The sequence below is a fragment of the Podarcis gaigeae genome, assembly GCF_964106915.1.
Source record: "Podarcis gaigeae genome assembly, chromosome: 5".
NCBI classification, from domain to species: Eukaryota; Metazoa; Chordata; class Lepidosauria; order Squamata; family Lacertidae; genus Podarcis; species Podarcis gaigeae.
Window position 1 is genome coordinate 7,855,338 of NC_139681.1, and position 22,617 is coordinate 7,877,954.

At 43.5% G+C, this 22,617-nt stretch overlaps 1 protein-coding gene and 1 long non-coding RNA gene across 4 annotated transcripts in view; one reads left to right on the top strand and one right to left on the bottom strand.

Moving 5' to 3' along the window:
• The window catches only part of DYRK4 (dual specificity tyrosine phosphorylation regulated kinase 4), a 47,096-nt gene extending 25,165 nt beyond the window's left edge, over positions 1-21,931 (bottom strand). For 2 of the 3 annotated variants that reach the window (XM_083738733.1, XM_083738732.1), the window contains exons 1-7: positions 21,415-21,912; positions 18,845-18,944; positions 16,224-16,308; positions 13,799-13,890; positions 11,857-11,994; positions 4,237-4,380; positions 813-962 (exon numbers count right to left, since the gene is read on the bottom strand). In XM_083738733.1, the coding sequence (XP_083594859.1) occupies positions 813-962; positions 4,237-4,380; positions 11,857-11,994; positions 13,799-13,890; positions 16,224-16,308; positions 18,845-18,944; positions 21,415-21,704 (999 nt within the window). In that variant the 5' untranslated portion in view covers positions 21,705-21,912. Of the gene's footprint in view, positions 1-812; positions 963-4,236; positions 4,381-11,856; positions 11,995-13,798; positions 13,891-16,223; positions 16,309-18,844; positions 18,945-21,414 lie in introns of all 3 variants that reach the window. The other variant, XM_083738734.1, reaches the window with a different exon arrangement.
• Positions 1-22,617, top strand: part of LOC310844675 — a 106,999-nt gene that overhangs the window by 44,436 nt on the left and 39,946 nt on the right. The gene's annotated exons all lie outside the window — the stretch shown is intronic.

Genomic DNA, 22,617 nt, shown 5'->3' on the forward strand with positions numbered 1-22,617 from the left:
GAGCGTTCTCCCATCCCTATCACCTGAGCCAGAGCCTATCCGCAACCTTACAAGTTGTGACGATTTGCTACGCAGTTAGTGAAACCCAAATGGCACCAGCCAATCAGCCAAGTGGGGAAAATTCCTGCCGTGCCCCTGTCCCAACGACAGATGACACACGACGGCATAGCAAGGTGAATCGCAAAATGCCCTAAATATTGGGAGAGGTGGGTGGGTGTTCTGATGCACGAGCTGAAAGAGGAAGCTCTGGGTCACGTGCATGGGATTATATAGGTCCCTCGGTCCGTTTAGATAGCTCCCCATTGGCCAGATTAAACCCAGCAACGAGGAACCTACCAATCGGGTGTTGTGGCTGTCCAATATACCCACCCACAACCAGGAGGTCGGTCTCCAGGTCTCACCGCAACACGTGCCCTCTTCTAGGGAGGACACGCTCTACAGAACACACCCCATGTTTGTCTCAACCACCACATTCTCTTGGGACCCTCTGTGCGTGTCTGTGCTCTTGTCTTCTGCAAGAGGGCACCACATCATGGATTTGGAGGCGAGGGTTACTGTATATAAGGCCTGAGCTTTTCTACCAGGTTAGGTAGGGCTCCTTCTACAATCAACATGATCTCCATTTACTAAAGAACTCAGAATTTCCTCCTGCAGTTTTGAAAATCTTAAGAATGCCTGGTAAACGTCAACGTTTATTTTAAAAAAATTCTGACACCATTGAGATGCACGCATCTACATACACAATATTCCGTAACTTTTCTAACCACAACAATGAAACGTAAAAACGTAGTACTAAGCTCTGTTCGGCTTACCTGATGCAACGCATTGACATTCTGCAAGTTCTTGGTGGTTATTTGCGGAAGGATGGCATCTTGCTGCTGTGGCTTCACAGCACTTGAAACCAAATTGCTCTTAACTTGGCACTCCAGGTGAGGGAGCACACTTATGCTGCTATTTAATTTCTAATGGGATAAATAAAGTTAGCACAAAAAGAAATCGTTTGGATTTGGTTCCATAAAGTATTTAAAACATTACAAAATAACTTTTGCGGGGTATATATGAAATCATGAGCAAACAGATTTACACAGCAAATTGATTAACGAGTTTTGCCTGCTGCAAGAAGTGAACTAACTGCTCCCCTTTGTGTCCTTTAGTATAGGAAAATCCTGGCTCCTGGACAAGCCAGAGGATTTAGAGGAGTGGAGTGTGTTTCTCCCGCCTGGCACTACAATAGGGCCACGGGGGTTCTTTAACCGGCCCCTGAGATGCCCCCAAACCGAGCCACCCTCTCTGTGAATCTCCGCACGATGCACCAGAAATCACGTCTTAATGTGCGCAGACGCTGGAAATCGTGTCTGCACAGATGCAGGCACGCACGCTCACACGTGCGTGTGATCCAGCCCAAGGAGGGATCTCCGCTGGAGTGAACCAGCCCAGGCGAGGTAAACCTTGCAATAGAATCTAGACCCTTCCCACAGATGTTAGGAAAATAGACTGAGAGTGTTCACCAGGAAGTAATTTCCAGCGGCAACCTGAACTCCACATACGTGGAATCCTATCTGTAATATATTCAGGACATGGGGAAAAAAAGATTTTTTCAGGAAAGGGGAAATGACAAGGAATGGAGGCTAATTTTTTAAACAAAGTCCCACAGTTTCTCGGATGTTAATGGCCCAGAGATGGAAAAAGGACCATGTCCCGACCAGAGAAGAATGGCAGATTAAGTTGACGGATTATGCCAAAATGGCAAAAATGACCGGAAGAATCAGAAACCAGGAAGACCCAAATTTTAATAAGAAATGGGGGGAAATTATAATTTATCTTAAAAACCATTGCAAACAGTTAAATTTTTTAGTAGGATTGGAATAATATTTGTAGTTTAATGTTGAATTTTGAATATATGGAGATGTAAAAGATTTGGATCATTATAAAAGATGCAGGAGAAAATGGTTAACAAAAGGACCCACAAAGGGGAGGAGGGAAGTTCAGGAAATTCTTTGGAATCTTGTTTCTATGTTGGTTGTTGATAATTGACTGCAAAACTTTAAACTGAAAAACTAAATAATTTTTTTAAAAAATTAAACAAAGTTTCCCTCTCAGTTTATTTCAGAGTTGACACGTTTGCTTGGCTTTGCTTTATTATATTGCCATGCTGGCTTTTCTTTCAAATGAATCGCAAAGCGGTTTACAAACCATACAGAACAATAACAGAACATCACAAACACAGCATAAATCTCACCAAGCAATTAACAAATCATCAGCGAAACAATTACAATCTACAAAATACCATTAACGAAACAACTAAAAAAGATAGCTAAACAGAACAATTGCAACAAAAGTCATATTACAGGGTGAACAAATTAATACGGCGTTTAGAATCAATAAAACAATATTAACAGATTTTACCAAAATAGCAACCCAAAAATAAACTAAGCACCCCCATAACTCATTATCTTTCACTCTGTTCAGTCCATTAAAAGACACAAACGCAGCACAGTGAAACCAACCGGTTGTAATGTAAAGCTGTTTGAAAGTGTGCTATATTATCACTGCCTGGAGACAGATGGAACTTGCCTTTTAGACTTCAGGATAAATAGACCTATATGTTTACTTGGATCACTTGTCCTGCTTTAATAAACTCATCAAGTATTTCCTCCCTCTTTTTTTAAAAAAAGTGCACCTTTTTCTTTTCTTCAGAAATCATAGTAATAGTAATTTAGGACATGATTTATGAAGAGTTTTAAAAAATGCTATAACATACATTTCAGAAAAAACAAAAACCCAGAAATGTTTTTATTAGGCATTTTAACAATAAACATTCTAAACGAAACCAAAAGACTGTTTCTTTATGCAGTTACAGCAGCCAGAATCTTAATAGCGAAATATTGGAAGAATGAATCAACACCAACAAGAGAGGAATGGCAATTAAAATTATGTGAGTACTTGGAACTCACTAAAATGATGGAGTTAACAAGAAACAAATCGGTAGATAAGGTTGAAAAATAATGGGAATGTTTTAATAACTATTTGACAAAACACGGTTCCAATAATAACACTTGGCTGTGTCTAGCATAAATTTCACAGATAGAAAAATGTTTTTTTTTCACCCCAAGGTGAGGATAAACAATTAAATACAGATTAAAAATAGGACTAAGTGGAATTGAAACCGCAAAGAGTTAGACGGAAGTCAACAAAACAATAAACTGATAGGGGATTCAATCCAACACGAAGGATTTTGTGTACAAAATTCAAAATGGTTTGAATTGGTTGAATATTGCTTATTGATCGATAGGAATTTTTAGTTTTAACACTTTTCCGGTTGTTTTTCTTTTCAATGTTATTATAAGTATATATTTATATCTATATACATATCTTAGATTTCTAAACAATTTTACTATGTATATTGTAACATTCATCTTAGTCTAAGAATATCTACTGTAAGATTGACTTATCTTTCTCTTTTTTATGTTTTTCCAATTTTCTTTTGTGGAAATTTTGAAAATTAAAACTTTTTTTAAAAAGTAATAGTAATTTAACTAAATCATAGCAGCTTCTACTTAACACAGAAAATACAAGTTAAAATATACTTCTGTTCCCATACTGTAACACATAGCTGTCAACCGTCCCTTATTTGGCAGGAAACTCCCTTGTCCCAGCGCGGTGTCCTGCTGCTGTCCCTTATTGATGATGTCCCTTAAATGTCCCGGGTTTCAAAGGAAGCAGCTCCTCTCCTTCCCTCCCTGCCGGCCAGGCAGGAGGGAGGTTCTGTGTTGCTTGGCTGCATTGCTCACCCAATAAGGAGCCTAAGAATGACTGGGGGTTGGAGCTTGCATGCCTTGTGCCGATCAAATCAGCTGCGTTGCCTGGGGACTCGCCTTTGCTCAGCGCTTCCCAGCGGAGAGGTGACAGTGGTTTTCCTTGCTGCATCCCCTTTGCCGGGTTGCTGCGCTGTGGGAACCACCGCTTGAGAATTCGTTTGGCTGCTGGCTGGGCTTTCTGCCTTTGGCTTGGAGGGGCTCAGAAGCTGAACATACCTGTGCTGGGAAAATCCCTTATTTTGGCTGCTGATCCCTTATTTTTGAGGCTGCTGGTCCCTTATTTTCAAATCTGTAAGTTGACAGCTATGATACTGTATGGCGGAATGCCCATATCACACTGCAACAGCTGTGTTATGAACCAACATAGACACACACAGTTTGCAGGAAAGAAGCAAAACAAACTTCCAACAAGGGTTACCTTCGGCTGCACTCTGCGGTTCCTCCTCATTGGCAAACAACAGACGTTGAAGACACTGAGATCACAAAAGTTTGGGGCACGTCTTTCACACCCCATAATGACAGAGCTCCATGATTTAGGCCTGTCTCCATTAAAATGTTCACTCTGAAAAGTGAAATCCAACACCACTCTTTTTCTAATCCAAAAATGTCACAGCAAGATGGAATCTATGAATAATATTAGTCAAGTGTTCTATTTTTTTTAAAAAACAAAACATCAATCTTTAGTAGATTGATATTTTAATGTTTCTCTCACAACATGAGCTCAGTAAACATGAAGGAAATTGTGAATATTCGCATATTCTGTATGCAGGTGTGTCAAGGAAATCCTGGAGATGTTAACAGGAGCACGTTTGTCAGTGAGAATAATGAATGAATCTTTATTTGCGACAGCCATCAGTAAGATGTCAGTGAGATTCATTTCTACAAAAATGTTTTCTGAGAACCAATATGTATAATTTCTTCTCTTGTTATTAAAATAAATATTATTCTTTTTCAAAAATAACAAGCACCACAGGCCAACTCGGCCTCTACAGAAAAATTATAGGATTAGAACAGAAACATATATGTGCCTTTTTATAACTTTTGCTGCTTTATTTATTTTTTTAAAGCAGACCTCATTGAAAGTTTCTGTGAAACTTTCTCATTTTGCTATTTTAAAAATGTTTATGACATCAGGAACATAAAAAAATTCACATACGCCAATGATACTGCTGCAGAACCGGGGAAAAAATTAGGATGAGAAAGCAAAAGACAAAAGAAAATTAAGAAAGTGTTAAAGGGCAAGGATGAGACAAAGATGAAGAGCAACATTATCAGAACATAAAAACAAGTTTGGTTTCAATTTTGTCACGAATATCCCAACCTCCTGAATATTTCAATGAATTTCCACAGCTATTTATTCAGTTATTTTAAAGCTGAACTGTTTTGCAGGGGCACTGTCACGAACTGGCTGGATGTAGAATGGTAGAAGGAACTAGCTGGGGAACCCCCAATGAAAGAAGGCTCAGAGTCAGGGGGTTGGTGGTGGGATGGCGATGGGAAGTCAAAAGGAGAAGAGGGAGGAGGTGGTGTCAGAAGCTGAAGAGGTAACAGGGTTTAGTGAGCAGGGAGAGTCATCTTCTTCTTTGGTGATCAATCATAGCCAAGTAAGATTGTCTTCCATAAACACGGTTTTAACAATGAGTCTGTAAGTGACTGTGAAGGCCAGTTCTGGATCCACACGTCCTTCCACAGTGGGGACATTGGTTTCCGGGCGGGACTTGATCATGGTGTGGATTTGCCCAGCGTACCTTCCTCTTAGAATGTTTCTCCCTTGCGTCCTGAGTTTGAGTGTCTTCAAAGCCCATGATAACTTTGGAAAAGGCTTTTCTCCAACTGGAGCGCTTGCAGGTCAGTGTTTCCCAGTTGTCAGTGTTTATACTACATTTTTAAAGATTTGCCTTGAAACAATCTTTAAACCTCTTTTGTTGACCACCAGCATTACGCTTTCCATTTTTAAGTTCGGAATAGAGTAGTTGCTTTGGAAGACAATAATCAGGCATCCGCACAACATGACCAATCCAACGAAGTTGATGTTGAAGAATCATTGCTTCAACACTGGTGATCTTTGCTTCTTCCAGTACACTGGCATTAGTTCACCTATCTTCCCAAGTGATGTGAAATTTTTTTTGGAGACACCGTTGATGGAAACTTTTGAGTTGAAGATGACGTTTATAAGTGGTCCATGTTTCACAACCATACAGTAAGGTTGGTAGTACAATAGCTTTGTAAACAAGCATTTTGGTTACCCTGAGAATGTCCCAGTCCTCAAACACTCTGCACTTGAACCGGGAGAACTTTCAGAGCTCAGGAATTGCTGGCTTTCAACATCAGTGTCGGCCCTTGTGGAAAGATAACTGCCCAGGAAGGAGAAGTGATTGACATTTTCCAACGTCACAGAGAGCAGTCCAGAATCAGAGGCAAAAGTAGAGGGGGGCTAAAAGGCAGAGATAATGCAGGCTGGTGAGGAAACCAGGTTGTCTCCCCCTCCTGCTGTGAACAGCTTCACACACACACACACACACACACACACACACACACACAGTCTCCCAGGACCAGAAGAGATATGAAGAAGACAGACAAGGTGACAAAGTCTCAGATTGCCTAGGAAGGATCTGGGGGAAGGAGGAGACTTCAGGAACTGTGGCAAAATTCAGATTTGTCAAACAAGCCTGAGTATTTGCCACACTGCACCATGCAATTAAAAATAGAAATTTACTTCTCAGACAAAAGCAGCCACCCCAAAAATTCTAATGTAAGGTTTGAAGATTAGAGTTTTGAGGTCCTATGTGGAATATCAATTTGCAGAGACACTTTAGATTATTAATAATAATTTTATTATTTTTATGCTGCCCATCTGACTGGGTCTCCCCAGCCACTCCAAATATTAAAAACACAATAAAACACCCAACATTAAAAACTTACATTGACATTTCCTTGACGTCTGATGGGAGGACATTTCCACAGGGTGGGCCCCACTACTGAAAAGGCGCTCTGCCTGGTTTCATCTTATTATTTAGGCTTCATATTTTAACCACATATTTTAAAAATATTTAGCATGTGCTTTGCGAAAAGGCACCTACACAGAAAAGGGACAACAGGGCAGTCTGGTCTTAAAAGTCAAGAGGGAAGTACTGAAGAGATCTGGTGTGAAACTAGGGGAGCTTTAAGACAGAGATTGTAAGTGGGTCCTGGGGTAGGAAGAAGTGACCATCTGTCTGTCTCAGGAATGACACATAATTTACAAAGGAGAGGTATAATTTGCCGCATGTGTTCTTCTGCTCTGCAGGTATTTTCCATTAGTTGCTTGTGCTGCTATGCTTAAATAAAGTGATTTGTGAACTTCTAGAACAAGAAGGTGTGGTTGCTCCCAGTTTGATTGTGGCTGCTCTGATAGCTTTCTGAAGGGAAATGGTGTCCCCTCTGCAAAAAACATCTTCTGCACTAAGATAATGTTGACCAGTTCCTAGGCAGCTTATCATTGAGAAGCGCCTTTGATGTGACAGTCACCACTGGTGTGTTGACTTTGGGAACAGCTGGAAGATATTGAAGAAGATTTATTGCTCAGATAAGCCTTGGCGTCCAGCCCGCTTCGGCTGCGCAGCTACCAGCCAGGCCTCCGGACTTCAAAGGGCCACATTCCGATGCTGTGAGCAAACGCAGAGTTAAGCAGCGGTCAGAGAAAGCTGCAAACTCAAGTGCTTTCTTCAGTGTGCTTAAATAAAGTCCACTCAGGATATTAGCAGCTAGAAGCAGTTTTTATTTACAGCAGACTATCCATTGTCGAACAGCATCGTGAAAACACATCCACTCTCCTCAAAAGCGAAAGTAGAGAAAAAGAACAAAGGCTGGAGACTCTCGGAAATGACGCAGAATCTCCCCCGTCCCAAATAGTAGGCAGGGCGCACACTCTGAGCTGTTTAACCCTGTAAGCTCAGGTTCTCCTCACAGATATGTCCTTAGGTAGATGGTGGAACTTACTGCAGAAGACGTGAGTAGCTTTTTGAAAGTTTATGCCATCCTTTGCATAGCAGCTTGTGGAAGCATATCAGAAACAGAGGTGTTGTGGAAGGAGGTGCTGCTGAATAAAGTAGATACTATCTTTGCAGGCTGGATGCTGACTGTGTAACTTCTTACTTTGCCAGCCAGATTAATCCACCCAGATATTTTCCACTACCCAACAAGAAGCCTGGGAAGGTCTGCCCCCGAGTAGTTCTTCCATGACCTACTACTCCCCTGAACGCTCCTCTTCCTTTCTGGGATCCAAGCACAGCTGGAACTGAGGAAAAGTTACAAAGGTGTTGGATCTTCCCCAGGTTTTTCCTTTTTCCTGAGCATGTTCATCAGGATCCCTGCCTGATGAGGAGGATTTTGTGGGTTTTCAGGGTTCCTCTGTTTTCTGGGCAGGTTAAAAGGTACACGGGACAGTTCTGTTGGATAATGCAAGCTCTGTGCTCACAGCATGGTCCAGAGGCCTGGAAGTTCTTTGGTTTACTGCTGGTTGTCTCATGATGGTGTCTGTTTCCGGAACCTGATTTAGAAAGGCTACAAGATTGCTGAGTTCTTTTCTTTTTAATTTTTATTGATTTTAACATATAAATTATAAAGTGTACCACAAAACTTATCACTTATACAATCTTTTTAGACTTCCATCAGCACCTCAGATGATCCAACGTTTTAACCACTTCTTATGCATTTCTTAACTTTATATTGCCTTTACATCTCTTAACAGATCATCCTTCCCCTTCTCCATTTTTGCAATACTTCCAATAATACTCCTCACAAAACTTCTTGCAAACCTACAAACGTCATCTGATCTTCACAAATACTTTTCAAATAGTCCGTAAATTTTCTCCAGTCTTCCATGAATTTCTGGTCCCGCCGGTTTCGAATTCTTCCTGTTAGTTTATCTAGCTCTGCATAGTCCATTAACTTCATCCTCCATTCTGCAATCATCAGTCATTCTTCTTGCTTCCATTTTTGGGCCAATAATATTATTGCTGCTGTTATTGCATGTAAAAAGAGCTTACATTCCTTTCTATTTATATCACTCCCCACAATGCCCAGTAAAAATGCTTCTGGTTTCTTTATGAATGTATATTTCAACATTTTTTTCATCTCATTATATATCATCTCCCAGAAGCATTTCACCACAAGATTGCTGAGTTCTAACCACCTGTTCTGTGCCTACAGGGTGAGCAGTTTTTGGGCAACACCTGCTCCCAGTCCTAGAACAGCCTTCTGTTAGGGCAGGGGTCTGCAACCTTTAAGACAAAAAGAGCCACTTGGACCCGTTTCCGAAGGAAAAAAAACTGGGAGCCGCAAAACTCGTCATTATAAAAATAACTTTTTTGTCACTTTTTAAAATTATTTCTTTGTTTGACCCCTCAGAATGACTCCTCCTCATAGAAATAAATGTTAAATTAACAAGTTACCTTTTTTTGTGTGTGTGTTCCTCACTCCCCTTCAAAACAGTGACCAGCGTACATGCCCCCTTTCAATTCAGTGACCAGCGTACATGCCCCTTACAATGTAGCAGGTGGGCGGGCGGGAAGGTGGCGTCGGAACGGTGCGGGACTAACGCACACACCACCCCCATGCGGCGTCACAGCCAGTACAGCGCCCGCCACAGTGGGGTGTGTCGGGGCACACAATGCGCCTCCTCCCCTCGCTAGTATCCTCCCCGGAGCCGCGGCAAAGGTGTAAAAGAGCCACATGTGGCTCCGGAGCCACGGGTTGCAGACCCCTGTGTTAGGGGATTTAACTCATATTCCCTTCATTTTGTCTTCAGGTGTAGTATTTGTTTGATATGAGGGAAGCACTTGTTCATTGGTGGCTTCCAGCCCTCACGTTCTTTTAGTCACTCTGCTGGTCTTGGTTGAGAGGGCCGACTGCGGCATTGGGTGGATGGAGGTAGATGTTGGAGGTGAGCCCATTTGGAGCTTGTCTCTGGCAAAGAAGGCATGAAGTCCTTTGGAGGGTGAGGGAGGGAGAAAGCCCTTCCACATCCAGTTTTATTTCATAAGATTGTTCTCCCCATCCCAGGCAAATGGTCTTTCTCCCATGCTAGTTGCCCTCCTACAATGGAAGGGAAAGCTACCTCTGAAATCAAACTTCTACATCCAGCTTTTGAAAACTGCTTGTGGAAAATGTAGAAAAGGAACAAGAAAAGTGGTTTGAGGCTATGTTGAGTAGACTGTTCTGTGGAAGCAGGCAGAAATTCTATGTCAGTCAGAGCATAATGGAACTCCACTGTGTTGGGGCACTATGCCTCTTTAACCATGCATTCTAGATTGGAATATAGAATTTGTGCAAATGCTTTGTTTTTCAAGAGATAGAAAATAAAACAAATCCAAATTCCACTATATAAACTGAAAGTGAATTCTGCTTCCATCTCTACGGTCTAAGACCAATTACAGTCCTAGCCATGTTCTTCTTAATGGCAGAGATGTTGTGGGAACCCAAAGGGGAAGGATGGTTCAGGTATGGAGCACTTCTGCACTCAAGGAAAGGTTAACGTTTATGATGGTTGCATAGCCAAGGACACGTCCACAAGTCGGATGTGAATATGAACATAGATTGCTGTTTCTGCACTTTTGTCCGCCCTGGTTCACACATAAGCACTTTCCATTTTATGCCTCCAAAATTTATCTCATTGTTTCTGATCAACACTAGTGGATGGTACATGATGTGAAGCTTTTGCGCTGTATGTTTTTTCTTTCCCTCAATTAGTGCTTCCCCGTCCTCAATGAATTCTGGAAGAAGAGTTTGGATTTGATATCATGCTTTATCACTACCCGAAGGAGTCTGAAAGTGGCTAACATTCTCCTTTCCTTTCCTCCCCCACAACAAACACTCTGTGAGGTGAGTGGGGCTGAGAGACTTCAGAGAAGTGTGACTGGCCCAAGGTCACCCAGCAGCTGGATGTGGAGGAGCGGGGAATCAAACCCGGTTCACCAGATTATGAGTCCACCGCTCTTAACCACTACACCACACTGGCTCTGGAAGCTTGAGGCCCCTTGTTGGCATACCCATATATTTATTTATCTGTGCATATGCTCCTTGTTTTCTCTCTGTAAAGAGTCTAAAAAAATATGTACAAAGTAAAGTTTTAAAAATGGTCATTTTTAAACAGCAAGTTCAAAATAAAATGTGCATTTGTGTGTCAGAGAGCAAAGAATAGCCAGGAGTCAAGATATGAGCGGCACTGATTCACTCACAAAGGAGAGAGCAGAGAACCAATTGGGTGGAAGCAATCCAGGTGGATATTTTCTGAAGTTCCATCCTTCCCAAAGTTTTCCCATTCTTACAGCTGTTTATTCCTAAGTACATTCCATTGAAGTGAAGCTTTGCTATTTTGAAGCAAGGGTTGCCTTTACCATTGCAGCCTAATCTTCTCCAGCCGGCTGTTGACCTTGAAAGCTGTTGGGGGCATGGTGACAAACAGCAAACACCACCAGAACCCACCTACCCAATTTTATGTTGAATTACCGTATTTTTCGCCCTATAGGACGCACTTTTTCCCTCCAAAAATGAAGGGGAAATGTGTGTGCGTCCTATGGGGCGAATGCAGGCTTTTGCTGAAGCCTGGAGAGCGAGAGGGGTCGGTGCACGCCGACACCTCTCGCTCTCCAGGCTTCAGGAGAGCCCCACCGCCAGCCCCACAAGCTCGGGAGACAGCAAGGAGGCAGAACGCCACCATCCTGCTGTCCCCCGACTTGGTTAAAAGGCTGACGGGGGGGAGAAGCCTGCTCCTCCCCGTTGCCAGCCCCGCAAACTCGGGGAACAGCGGGGGACAGCTAGTGCAAATCTGTGAAGAAGCAATCTACCTTAAAACACAGTGAACTAGGGTCTCTTCATACACACATTCCCACCCACCTCTGGAGTGAGATCAACTTCCTCAAGATGCAATCCCATGCTCCTGAGGAAAACACCAGCAGCTCTGTTGCAGGACCAATCCAACCCAGGTTCACCCTCCACTGCAATCTGATCAACAGGTAGAGTGAAGTGCTAAAAATAAATTAAACCCTATGTATCTCACCTGCGGATGCCGGTCTTTATGATTTGTCAGCCCTAAGTTTCCTTTCTTGAATTTGTGTGTCAGGGATGTGTTTTCTTGGGGAATTAAATGAGGTACCTCCCGTTGTCTTTGGATCATGGCTTTGGGATCAGGTAGAGTCTGTAACAGCAAACCAATAAATTATAAACCCTATATAGAAGGGTATGGTAACTTCTGTTTCAGTGTATCTGAAGAAGTGTGCATGCACACGAAAGCTCATACCAAGAACAAACTTAGTTGGTCTTTAAGGTGCTACTGGAAGGAATTTTTTTTGTTTTGACTATGGCAGACCAACACGGCTACCTATCTGTAACAAGAAATTATGAGCAGCTTCCCATGGTGTACATTCTAAACCCTGTAAAGGTAACTTTGAACATTTCCCGGTCAGATGCTTTTGAATTATGGTGCTGGAGGAGACTCTTGAGGGTCCCATGGACCGCAAGAAGATCAAACCTCTCCATTCTGAAGGAAATCAGCTCTGAGTGCTCACTGGAAGGACAGATCGTGAAGCTGAGGCTCCAATACTTTGGCCACCTCATGAGAAGAGAAGACTCCCTGGAAAAGACCCTGATGCTGGGAAAGATGGAGGGCACAAGGAGAAGGGGACGACGGAGGACGAGATGGTGGGACAGTGTTCTCGAAGATACCAGCATGAGTTTGACCAAACTGTGGGTTGGCAGTGGAAGACAGGAGTGCCTGGCGTGCTCTGGTCCAGGGGGTCACGAAGAGTCGGACACAACTAAAGGACTAAACAACAACAATAAATCATAAACAAGCCTTGGGGAAATGTGCCCATTTCAACAGTGGGAGAGAGAGTGAAGGAGGGAGACAGGGAGGTGACTGGGTTTGGTAGTTAATCTTCCCTGCCTCACACACGTCTTATTAATTGTAGTATTCCCTCCTGCCAAGCGGCAGAACCGTGGGGAGCGGGAGAGAAGATGTGGCTGAGCCTGTTTTCCCCTGCTGCTCAGCTCTAAGGAGGGAAATGAATACAGGCAAACCTTGTTTTGCGGGGCAGGGGGGTCCTGTTCTGGACCACTGTTCACGTCAGCAGAAGAGCATGTAAACCCAACCCGCCCCACCCCTTTGGCATGATGGGGGCATGTGGACAATCAGGGGTCAGCAAACTTTTTCAGCAGGGGGCCAGTCCACTGTCCCTCAGACCTTGTGGGGGGCCGGACTATATTGGGAGGGGATGGATGAATTCCTATGCCCCACAAATAACCCAGAGATGCATTTTAGATAAAAGGACACATTCTACTCATGTAAAAACATGCTAATTCCTGGGCCGTCCAAGGGCCGGATTTAGAAGGCGATTGGGGCGGGCCTTAGTGTGCCTACCCATGGCTTAGTTCTATGAATAGATAGGTGGCAGGGATACAGACCCCTGAACCCCCAATCTATTCATACACACACCCTCACACGTCACCCCCACCTTTCTGTTCATACAACTAAACACACTACTAATCCATTCACTGGGTGTGATGCGTTTGAAAAGGAAGATATTGTTATGATTATTAATACCATACATTTTCACCTGATGGGACTCAAAAAGGCTTACAGATAAAAAACTATTTTTTAAAAAAAAATATATTTATTGGTTTTAAAGCTTAAAAGAAAAAAAGAGAAGAAAAAAGACGAGAAGAAAAAAACAAAAGAAAGAAAAAAAGACAAGACAATACAATATATAAACAATACAAAACACAACTTTAACACATTGGCTTACAGATAAAAAACTAGAGCCACTAAAAACACAGAGAAATCAATCATTAAAAATCAACATTCACACACACATGTATTTATTTCAACTTGCCTTGAAATTTGCATTATTTGTAGCTATGAAGACGTGCAACATACAGTTTAGCAAATGAATTGTTCATGTATGCAATGGATCATTATAAATAATTATAAATTGACTGCTTACCAAAGGTAATTGGGCATAAGCTGCTTCACTTGATGCTAGATCGATCTTTGTTTTGCTTCCGGTGTGGCATATGTCTCCCTTAGGAGTCTTCCCTATTTAGAAAAATATAGGTTAGGAGTATTTCTACACAGGACGCATATCTAAGTTTTACTGGGCCCGTCACTTAAAGATAAAACTCACTGTGTTCAATGAAACTTACTCCTAGGCAAGTATCCACAGGTTTGCAGACCATTGTAACTGCCAAAGCATTTCTTAAGCAGGAAGAGTCAAAACTTTGCAATCTTGAGAGATTTTATTCTCCAGATAGTGACCCAGGGGCCAGATGTGTATTGTTGTGAGTTTGGGAGGGGGGGTTCGGGATCCAGGGAGCGAGTGACCCAGGAGCTCAGCTGCAAGGCACCTAGATGGCAGGTTATCCCACACTAGGAATTTAGGTAAAGGCAAGCCCTAGGCTCTGTGGTTTAGACCACAGCGCCACCCGCATCCCACACTAGTTGTTAAGTTGTGGGTGAACATATCAGATGACACAGCGATTCTTCAACAGCTTTTGTTTATTCACAGGCCAGAACGGAACTGAACTGAAGGGTTCAGCCAGCCTGTTTATATAGAGCTCCACTACAACGCAACTGTAACACTTTCTGTAACTATCCAATCACTGAATGTCACTTTCAATCCCTTATTTGCATATGTGGACCTGAGTGAAAACTATCTACAGTATCCCCCTGCTGGCTCAGGGTGAGAACTTCAGTACATAATACTAAGAACTTAGCTTGGGTTTTAAAATAATAATAATAATAAAGATGGGAATCTATGCATTATGGTTTATGGTGGGGGGGCAACTGCAGGTGAGACAGGCATCCATGAAAACAACTTAAGGCTGCAATTCTAAATCTTATTAACACAATCTCAGTACACTTACCTGGCAGGCAGTCATACTGAACTCACTGTATTGCACTGCTAGATAAAAGCTGCAGTTGCGTGGCAAGACCCGAAACCCGCTCCCGCCTTTGTTGGAATAAAGACACTTGACACCAGTATTTTATGTTAATAGGCTAAAAACAGGCGCAACTGTATTGGTTACAGAATGGCTTAGGCATAGGAACCGACTATATTCTGACTCCTGTCCGCCTGCAGGCGTCTTGGAAAGGTTAACCACCAGTAGGGGGAGCCCTGCTGATGCACATCAACTAGAAACTCCCCCAGGGTCACCACTAGGAGTCATGCCATGGCCCCAGCCCCGGCCTGGACTTCAGACAGGATCACGCCCCCGGATTCCTTTAACGGAATACCCTTGAAATAGGAGGGGTAGGTGATGGTCTTGACCTCCCCTGCCCTCCAATCTAATACTCCAATGCCTAACCGCCACCCGAGCCAAACTGCATGAGCGAGAACCAGAAAAAAAGGGGCGGGCTACTAAATAGAGCACGCCACGCCCCCTGGCCGCCCGGATTGGTCGGTCTGGGGCATGACGCGGAGAAGACTCCCTATGACGCAGGGGCTAGCCACACCCTGCGCACGGTGCAGGCTCGTGTCTAGTCCCACAACTCCATTTCCTTGGGAAAGAAAATGGCTTTATCTTCCATTTGGAAGACATCTGAAGGCAACCCTGTTTTTAGTGTTTGAAGTTTTATTCTGTTTGTAATGTTTTGTTGGAAGCCGCCCACAGTGGCTGGGGAAACCCAGCCAGATGGGCGGGGTAGAAATAAATTATTATTATTATTATTATTATTATTATTATTATTATTATTATTATTATTATTTCCTTATGAGGTGGTTTGTCTATCATCTCAGGTGTGTGGTCCATCTGGTAAGTTTTACTTAAAACTTCAAGTAACCATACAGCTCAGTTTGTTTACTCCAACTCCTGCCTGCCCCACTTTCTTGATACTACATAGATGCTGTTATGTACTGAAGTTCTCACCCTGGGCCAGCAGGGGGATACTGTAGATAGTTCAGGTCCACATATGCAAATAAGGGATCGAAAGTGGCGTTCAGTGATTGGATAGTTACAGAAAATGGTTACTGTTGCGTTCTAGTGGAGCTCTATATAAGCAGGCTGGCTGAACCCTTCAGTTCAGTTCTGTTCTGGCCTGTGAATAAACAAGAGCTGTTTGAAGAATCGCTGTGTCGTCTGATATGTTCACCCACAACTTAACAGATGCCTCATAGACATATGAAGATTAACCAACCAGCTCTTCAATAGGATGCAAATTCTGGCCTCAATCTCACATGCATTGGTCTACTTCCCAGAGATCCAGCTGAATCCTATATGCTGTTTGTTGAGTTCTGCCAAGCGTGCAGTGAGCAGATTCACAGGAACCTTTGCGGTTTTTCTGATGTTGACCTAAGCTGTTTGACAAAAGCTCCTATGGAGGACAACATTCATTTCAAAATAAAAGAGGCTTACAACCTAAGCTTTGCTTACCACAGGGATCGGGCTGGCATGATCCAATTCTAATTTTTTCTCCATCTTGCTTTGAGCCGTGAACAACAGCACTCCGTTCCCTTTCCTGTAAGAAAGAACAGGGAGAAGGAATGTATAACAAAGCCAGAGATTTCCTGTATATGTGAAAGTTCTCCAGTGGAAAAGTAACAACTGATCAGGCAAAAACACTGGTGCAACAGAATTTATTTCGCTAATTAGCACAAGTAGACCCTATTCTAGCACCAAACAGCCTGAAAGCATCGCGTAGAATCATATGACTGGAAGGTCCTATAGTCTAGCTCCCCGCCAGTGTAAGAAACCCACTGATAGGTGGCCATCCAGCCTCTGCTTAAAAGCTTGCAATGGAGGAAGTGTGACGCGACAGCTAAAAAAGCCAATGCAATTCTGGGCTGCATCAATAGGAGTATAGCATCTAGATCAAGGGAAGTAATAGTGCCACTGTATTCTGCTCTGGTCAGACCTCACCTGGAGTACTGTGTCCAGTTCTGGGCACCACAGTTCAAGAAGGACACTGACAAACTGGAACGTGTCCAGAGGAGGGCAACCAAAATGGTCAAAGGCCTGGAAACGATGTCTTATGAGGAACGGCTAAGGGAGCTGGGCATGTTTAGCCTGGAGAAGAGGAGGTTAAGGGGTGATATGATAGCCATGTTCAAATATATAAAAGGATGTCACATAGAGGAGGGAGAAAGGTTGTTTTCTGCTGCTCCAGAGAAGCGGACACGGAGCAATGGATCCAAACTACAAGAAAGAAGATTCCACCTAAACATTAGGAAGAACTTCCTGACAGTAAGAGCTGTTCGACAGTGGAATTTGCTGCCAAGGAGTGTGGTGGAGTCTCCTTCTTTGGAGGTCTTTAAGCAGAGGCTTGACAACCATATGTCAGGAGTGCTCTGACAGTGTTTCCTGCTTGGCAGGGGGTTGGACTCGATGGCCCTTGTGGTCTCTTCCAACTCTATGATTCTATGAGGAGAGTCTTTCTGAGGCAGCCTGTTCTACTGTCAAACCACTCACATGGCTAGGAAGTTATTTCTAATGTTTAATTGACCTTTCTTCTTGTAACTTGAACCTGAGAAGTGGTGATTAACTCTTTCCACACACTTTAGGACCTAAGGAAAGAGCTGCGTTACCATAGTACAGTGGTACCTCGGGTTACATATGCTTCAGGTAACCCTGGCTCCACTAATCCAGAAATATTACCTCGGATTAAGAACTTTGCTTCAGGATGAGAACAGAAATTGTGCTCCGGCGGTGCAGCAGCAGCAGGAGGCACCATTAGCTAAAGTGGTACTTCAGGTTAAGAACAGTTTCAGGTTAAGAAGAGACCTCCGGAACGAATTAACCCGAGGTACCACTGTACTAGTCTTGGAAAGGCAGGGAGTCCTTGTCTCGTAGCCATGTGGTGGTAAGTTTAATGAGATGCATTCTTTATTCTGTGAGTCGGAGTATTGGAATGCCCTGTCACCTGGAATTCCCCTTAGTACATTTCTGGGCACCCTTGCAGCTCACGAGGCATAGCTGTCAACTTTCAGATTTGAAAATACTGAAATACCAAATAAGATGGATAACAATGTGTAATAGCAAAAGAAGTATGAAATTGCGGTAGGTTAAAGGTGTGTGAAAGACATAGAAGTGGAAAGAAATTGCAACTGAGTAGATTGGAAGTCTAACACAAAGGTGGGGTGAGGGGTGGTGGATGGTGATGGGAAAAGGAATTATCTGTGGCATTGAGTGTAGGTATGTTTGAACACTTTTAAGGATTGCATGAAATGTATGTTTGTATGCTTGTATATTCGCAATATGTGTGTATTAATGCTGAATTATTTTAACAATAAAAACTTTTTAAAATTTAAAGAAAAAGAAAAAGAAAAAAAGAAAATTAGGAATCAGCAGCATAGTTGTCAACTTTCAGATTTGAAAATAAGGGATCAGCAGTCTCACCTGTCCCAGAGACAGTCTACAGGATATCTAACAACCCAGGATAGCAGCGGGAAGCAGTGGGAAATGGCGCTGAAATAAGGGAATTTCCCGCAAAAAAGGGAAAGGTTGACAGCTATGTCATGAGGACTAGAAAGATATTTTGAAAAAGGAGTAGGCAATTTTGGAAAAGGGGTAGGCAACCTAAGGCCCGGGGGCAGGATGCGACGCAATCGCCTTCTAAATCCAGCCCACGGACCATCCGGAATCAGCGTGTTTTTACATGAGTAGAATGTGTCCTTTTATTAAAAATGCATCTCTGGGTTATTTGCGGGGCCTGCCTAGTGTTTTTACATGAGTAGAATGTGTGCTTTTATTTAAAATGCATCTCTGGGTTATTTGCGGGGCCTGCTTAGTGTTTTTACATGAGTAGAATGTGTGCTTTTATTTAAAATGCATCGTGGGTTATTTGTGGGGCATAGGAATTGGTTCATATATTTTTTTCAAAATATAGTCCGGCCCCCCACAAGGTCTGAGGGAGAGTGGACCGGCCCCCTGCTGAAAAAGTTTGCTGACCCCTGGTCAAGAGGCTGAGGATCCATAATCCACACTTTTGTTATATATATTGTGCTAAATGGGGGAAATAAAAGGCATACAACTGCTGCAACATTAGTTTTGCTGACCTTTTGGTAGGCATTCGTTTTTTCTCCAGGCTTCAGTATAACAGGGAGTGCACTAGATCTGCCTTTTCTTATTTTTTCAGCCTTGGTGACAATCTTCTTCCTAAAGAGTAAACATGGAGAAAATTAATCATGCAAACATTGTAGGAACAACATTATTCTAAATTTAGAAATATAAGCTGAAATAATTTGAGGAGATAATTTGTACTGTACCGTGTTTAGAAGAGTTTTTTATTGTAGAAAGAATAATAGATATTAAAAGTAAAAGTAAAAGAATCAGTAGCCATGTAGCCAGCTAGGACAATAAAAGTTTAAGTAAAAGGAAAGAATACTGTACAGGAACAAAGATTATATAGTCTGGGGAATGTCAGGAAATAAGGATGGGGGGGAAAGAAAAGGATTAGTTGAACTTGCACATTTTCACTGATGCTTTGTTCTTTTTAGTAAGCAACTTGTTAAATTGTGGGTGAACTTATCAGGTGACACAGCGATTCTTCAAACAGCTCTTGTTTATTCACAGGCCAGAACAGAACTGAACTGAAGAGTTCAGCCAGCCTGCTTATATAGAGCTCCACTAGAACGCAACAGTAACCATTTTCTGTAACTATCCAATCACTGAATGTCACTTTCAATCCCTTATTTGCATATGTGGACCTGAGTGAAAACTATCTACAGTATCCCCCAGCTGGACCAGGGTGAGAGCTTCGGTACATAACACAACTGGAAGTGTCCTTCCTATTATCACTGTTAATATTTAAAAATTAAACTTTGCTATCAATGCATGACCAGCAATAGTTCAGAGCTCACCAAGAAAACCAGGAAAACGTGGACCATTCTATGATTCAAATGGCCTTTTTCCTTCCTCAATAATGGCCTTTAAATCAGCTTCCTAGACACTTTAATTCAGTTTCCCTCATATTTTAGAAGCTCACATTCTCCTTCTCAGGTGAACCCTACCCTCCATCACGTCCACAACACCCCCAATGCAGATCCAAATATGTTTAGGGAGGGCTCAGTGCTACACTTTCCTTGCTTGCTGCCACAATTGAGACTCAAGAGCAGGAAGCGAACAACACCTTTCTCCACCTGCTGTTGGGACACACCCTTCTTAGTATCTCAGAGACAAATAATATACCCATGGGCACCAAGGGGGGATTAACACCGCCATGCCATTGTCAAGGCACCTGTGGTCCTTTCCTCCTAAGCGTTCGTTCTTGGGAATGCAGGCCTTACCCACGTAAATGTTTCCATTGGAAGCAGGAATAAGAAGTCAGCAGAAGTCAAGAGGAGGTTAAAGGTAAAGGGACCCCTGACCATTAGGTCCAGTCATGGATGACTCTGGGGTTGCGGTGCTCATCTCGCTTTATTGGCCAAGGGAGCCGGCATACAGCTTCCGGGTCATGTGGCCAGCATGACTAAGCTGCTTCTGGCAAACCAGAGCAGCACACGGAAATGCCGTTTACCTTCCCGCTGGAGCGGTACCTATTTATCTACTTGCACTTTGACGTGCTTTCGAACTGCTAGGTTGGCAGGAGCAGGGACCGAGCAATGGGAGCTCACCCCGTCGCAGGGATTCGAACCGCCGACCTTCTGATTGGCAAGTCCTAGGCTCTGTGGTTTAACCCACAGCGCCACCCGCGTCCCTAGTAGCACCTTAGAGACCAACTAAGTTAGTTATTGGTATGAGCTTTTGTGTGCCTGCACACTTCTTTAGTATATGTTAGGGGAACCGTTCGTAACAACTGGCCATGGTGAGCATTTAGCAAGTCTTGTGGATAATGTGCACATAATCTATTCCACAAAGAAGGAATTGCACACATCCTCAGCCAATATAGGCCTTGGAGAATGGACATAGCTGCATTTTGTACGTTCTCCAAGAAATAATGTGATTCCGCCTCCTCTATCTCTACTTCAGAAGGGTGCAATCTGCAACACCTGGGTTGCTTCTGGCCCACTGCCTAATCTTATATGGCACAAAAGATCAGAAAGAGGGAGTGGGGTCCAAGGAAAAGGATTCATTCTGCCCCCCCCCTTGAAGTCCAGTTTCCTTTTCAGCACTTTCAGCTGTTCCCCAGTCAGCTGAGCAGCACAAGGGACATCACAGGGAGCGGAAAGCTCCCCTCTCATAAGCCTTATGGGAATTGCCACCCATGCTGCTCTTAAGCCTGGCGCCAATTGTCACAAGAATCACATGGGAGGAATGAGTTAACCTGCTGATGAAAGGTAACTTAGCAGGGAAAAGACGACTGTGAATGTGAAGGACTTCTGGTCTCAGCCGTACCAATCTGGGAAGCCCTCCTGAAGCGATTTTGCATGCCTTTGCCTTACCCTGGCCAGTTTGAAATATCCTCAGTTCTACTAACACGTTGGGGTGAGTCTATTACTGTGTCTGTGTTACCATTGCTTATAATAGGACGTTAATGAATGAATCTATAGAGTTTGGCCCATTTTTAAATTCCTGTTCTGGAATGAAAGTTTGTGAAAGCCGCACAAAATGGATGGTGCAGGAGAAAGTATGCCATCGTTTCCCTGCCCCAGCCAGTAACCTAGAAGCAATGAATGAATTTTCCTACCTCGACAGAACTGGCTGAGATGTTATGAGCTGAGGAACTAAGGCATTCATCTTGTTTTCCGAACATTCCTCCATTGACCTTAACACAGAGAGAAAAGTCTTCCATGAGATTTCCAACGAATCACCAGTTTCCACACTGGGAGCCCCAGAGAGACTCAAGTTGCATGGAGTAGGGCAAGCAACAGTTTTCGGGGCGCTAGTTCTGTCTTGAGAGTCGCCTGTCTCCAACTTGTACTCAGCAACTCTTTGCTTGTTTTGCTCAATGAGTGATAGCTTCTTTTTCTGTGGCATTCCCACTACGCTCAAGAGCTCATCCCAAGAATGGCAAACGTCAACGAGGCACCAGAATGCCAGCTACCAAGTGAATTCGGCACATACACAAATCAAAGTAGCGGCATCCTAATGTAACCTTTCGGTTTTGCCAATTTTTCTTTCCCCCCACCCCCCCAGTATTTATAGCTTCCAGAGAGAACAGTGGGATATAGAGGGTACATGACAGACCAGTAGAATTTTACAGTGTCTGTGATGTAACAGTGTCACGCATGTAAGGTTGGAATTCCTGAAGATACGGTGATCGAGCTTCACGAAACTGCCCAGGTGTTATCAACATTAGACATACGGCAGGGTGTGGGCAGGAAGAAAGCCAGTGTGGTATAGTGGTTAAGAGCGGTGGATTTGTAATCTGGTGAACCGGGTTCGATTCCCAGCTCCTCCACATGCAGCTGCTGGGTGACCTTGGGCCAGTCACACTTCTTTGAAGTCTCTCAGCCCCTCTCACCTCACAGAGTGCTTGTTGTGGGGGAGGAAGGGAAAGGAGAATGTTAGCCACTTTGAGACTCCTTAAAGGTAAAGGTAAAGGTACCCCTGCCCGTACGGGCCAGTCTTGACAGACTCTGGGGTTGTGCGCCCATCTCACTTAAGAGGCCAGGGGCCAGCGCTGTCCGGAGACACTTCCGGGTCACGTGGCCAGCGTGACATTGCTGCTCTGGCGAGCCAGAGCCGCACACGGAAACGCCGTTTACCTTCCCGCTGGTAAGCGGTCCCTATTTATCTACTTGCACCCGGAGGTGCTTTCGAACTGCTACGTTGGCAGGCTTGAGACTCCTTAGGGTAGTGATAAAGCAGGATATCAAATCCAAACTCTTCTTTTCAGTAGTAGCACACCTGAGCAGCCTTCCTGGGGCTGCTTGCCTGGCATCATCTT